At 31.0% G+C, this 2,850-nt stretch overlaps 1 protein-coding gene across 1 annotated transcript; it reads left to right on the top strand.

The window, feature by feature from the left end:
* Nucleotides 1-338: 338 nt before the first annotated feature.
* Nucleotides 339-2,710, top strand: Papst2 (PAPS transporter 2; the record flags this gene model as incomplete). Its single annotated transcript, XM_067051548.1, is given in 5 exon segments — nt 339-580; nt 666-784; nt 864-1,126; nt 2,256-2,446; nt 2,532-2,710. Coding segments are annotated over 5 exon segments (929 nt in total), but the record flags the coding sequence as incomplete, so codon positions are not given.
* Between the last annotated feature and the right edge of the window lie 140 nt (nt 2,711-2,850).

Raw genomic sequence — 2,850 nt, forward strand, 5'->3', positions numbered from 1 at the left:
GATAAATGTATACTTAAAATGTTTATAACCTCTCTAGTTGTTGTTGTTGTCTGGGGCTTTAGGGCGTAAAACCCTGAGGTCATCAACGCCCATATACCTCTCTAGTAAAATTATCATTATATAGAACGTACCACTATTCAAGCTAAGCAGAGATATTTTTAATAATTTGTCAAATAAAACATAAATTTGTGACCTTTGTATAGGACTGTGAAAGATAGTCAATGAAATTAAGCGTCATATTTTAATTTCATTATTAGGTTAATTTTCAATTTTAAGACAAAATCTGATTTCATTCAAGTACTAGAACATTGGCGGAACTGTTTTCACGTGACAGCTGTTACGTTTCAGGTAGGTAACCACTAGGTTATACGGGGACCTCAAAAGGTTACCTGGTTCTGTTTACATGGAAACCCGAATAAATTTGGGTGATCCAAAAAATGGCCCAAACTTAGTAACAGTTCAAAAGAAACAAACTGTCCAAGTTCTATATGTAGATAACACAAACTGTGATCCGAAAGTGCAATTTATTATTAGTTGTTTAGCAGTTTTTGTTGTATTCTTACTCTATGGATATTTACAAGTGAGATTTATTTTAGTTCAATTTGCAAATGTATTTATGGAATTCATTTAAATGAGTACATTATTCTTATATTTTTGTGTTTTAGGAATTAATATTTACACTTGACGGTTTTAAACCATATGGATGGTACTTGACCCTGGTACAATTTATATTGTACAGTACATTTTCATTTATTGAATGTACCGTAACAAAAACTGAAAGAAGGTTCACAGTTTTTTGTTTTACTTTGCTTACTAAATCCAAGTTTCAAATTCTTAATCATAAAAGTATATTTTCATTTCAGAATTCCACTAAAAGCTTATATATTCTTGGCTATGTTGACGTTGGGAACTATGGGTTTCTCCAACTCTTCGTTGGCATATTTAAACTATCCTACCCAGGTGATCTTCAAGTGCTGTAAACTGATTCCTGTAATGATTGGTTCTATAGTAATTCAACACAAACGTTACAATATAATTGACTTTAGTGCAGCCATTTGTATGTGCATAGGTCTTTCACTATTCACACTTGCAGACAGCCAGCTTTCCCCTAATTTCAATATTTTTGGTAAGATAAATAGTTTTTAAAAGATACTATTAAATGAAACAAATATTTGATTTGACAGTATTTATAAAACATTTAAGTATTATATTCTTATGTTGTTATTAAAGATATTTTATCTACTCATGAATGAGAGTGAAAGCATTAATGTATTTGCTATTTAAATAGGTCAATTTTTATAGAAGCATACATGGAACTGCCAAAATATAGCTTTAGTTATCTCATTAATCTGATTCATTGTTTTTCACAGAGGCATTTAATTTCTGAATTTCAAAATGATTTCAATTATTCTAATCGCTGTGCAACAATATTTTGATATTGAATATAAATACTTAGCTCTTCTAATAAAAATGACTTGGATGAATTCAGCATCATTTTGATCATTATCATTACAATCTTTATTTTTCCTCACAATCCCAGGATCAGAACTGGTGGGAGACATGGTCCAACCTTCTATAGATATAAATTTTGTCAAACATTGGATTGTTTTCAGTAAATTCTTGATGTATCCAAGAAAACTGTTGATAATTTTTTTCAAATATTTTCAGAAAAATGTTGATGTATTCAAGTGAACCACTTGTTGTGCCTCACTCAACCCATTACGTAGCAATGCTGACTGTTCCATGCCTGTCATTGTTGACTTCAGAATCAGCCCATTGTAATTGATATTACCACTTCGTACTCCAGATGGTAGAACTCCTTTAGTTCAACCACCAGTTCTAGATATTTTACAGAGCTTCTTACACACAATTAAACTTATTTATCATTGGGAATCGCAATATCAATAATCTTGACTATCTTTTCTTTTTTATGAGTATATTTGGTTTGTCACAATGTGATCCATAATAATATATTTCCCTAATTCAGCTTGATCGGGTATTTTTTAAATACCCTACCAGGATTATATTTATAATATGGTGTCTTTATATCTAGTAAATTAAATTTCATCCCAAGGGTTTGATACAAAAATTTTGCTGCCTTATTATGCCTCTAGAAGTACTCCCTACCCACCAGCACCCCACATCTTCCTGTGATATTGATTCCAACATCACTGAGGATAGTCATTATCATAATCTTTACTTATCATCAAACCAAATCTACTTTGTGATTATCTTATTTTATCTTTATTTTCCAGGGGTAATAATGATATCATCTGCTCTGGTTTGTGATGCCCTTATTGGAAATTATCAAGAAAAATGGATGAAAAAATATAATGCTTCTAACAGAGAAGTCATTTTATTTTCATATTCAATAGGTTTTCTGTACCTTTTTGTCATTATGCTGTTCTCAGGAAGTTTATGGTCAGGAATAGTATTCTGCTATGACGTATGTATCATAAAAGTTAATTTAAAATAAAAATAAGGTTAATGACAAATTAAAGTAATAATTATACCCTTACATTTTTTTTCAGAAACCTCATATCTACGGATATGCTTTTCTGTTCTCCACAGCTGGCTATCTTGGTGTTCAAGTTGTTCTCGGTCTTGTAAGGACTTGTGGAGCCTTAACTGCTGTTACCGTTACCACCTCTAGAAAAGCCTTGTCCATTGTCATTTCATTCATTTTCTTTGCAAAACCATTCACCATGCAGTAAGTATCAAACCTGTTAATTATTTGTTTAGTTTTAACATCATAGTTTGATGCTTGTCAATCGAATTCCTAATTCTTAATTTTGTCAAAATATTGGTTTTATCAAAAAAGTGACCGTGGTTAATATATGAAAAGAGGAT

This window comes from Halyomorpha halys, unplaced genomic scaffold (assembly GCF_000696795.3).
Source record: "Halyomorpha halys isolate HHAL.00 unplaced genomic scaffold, Hhal_1.1 Scaffold897.1, whole genome shotgun sequence".
Taxonomy (NCBI): Eukaryota; Metazoa; Arthropoda; class Insecta; order Hemiptera; family Pentatomidae; genus Halyomorpha; species Halyomorpha halys.